The sequence below is a fragment of the Eimeria mitis genome, genomic scaffold (genome assembly GCF_000499745.2).
Source record: "Eimeria mitis Houghton genomic scaffold, Emh_scaff801, whole genome shotgun sequence".
NCBI classification, from domain to species: domain Eukaryota; phylum Apicomplexa; class Conoidasida; order Eucoccidiorida; family Eimeriidae; genus Eimeria; species Eimeria mitis.
In genome coordinates, this window is record NW_013575879.1 from 13,184 (window position 1) to 13,424 (window position 241).

The 241-nt window shown below is 38.6% G+C and overlaps 1 protein-coding gene across 1 annotated transcript in view; it reads left to right on the top strand.

Moving 5' to 3' along the window:
* EMH_0022560 (adaptor-related protein complex 3, sigma 2 subunit, putative) overlaps window positions 1-163 on the top strand; it is a gene marked incomplete at both ends in the record, with an annotated part of 2,649 nt that extends 2,486 nt beyond the window's left edge. The window contains one exon of the mRNA XM_013501980.1: window positions 72-163. Within this exon, the coding sequence (XP_013357434.1) occupies window positions 72-163 (92 nt within the window). The remainder of the gene's footprint in view (window positions 1-71) is intronic.
* Between the last annotated feature and the right edge of the window lie 78 nt (window positions 164-241).

Consider the following 241-nt stretch of genomic DNA (forward strand, 5'->3'; position numbering starts at 1 on the left):
TATATATATATATATATATATATATATATATATATATATATATATATATATATATGTGTGTGTGTGTGTAGGGTTGGTGATGGAGACTGCAGTGGACAACATCCTTGAGTCTGTCAGCGGAGTGAAGAAACTGGTTGACGCAGAAACTTCTTTCTTCGCCTGACATGCACAATACATGGGGCTGCATGCATGCATGCATGCATGCATGCAATGTGTTCACACCTGCATGCATGCATGCATG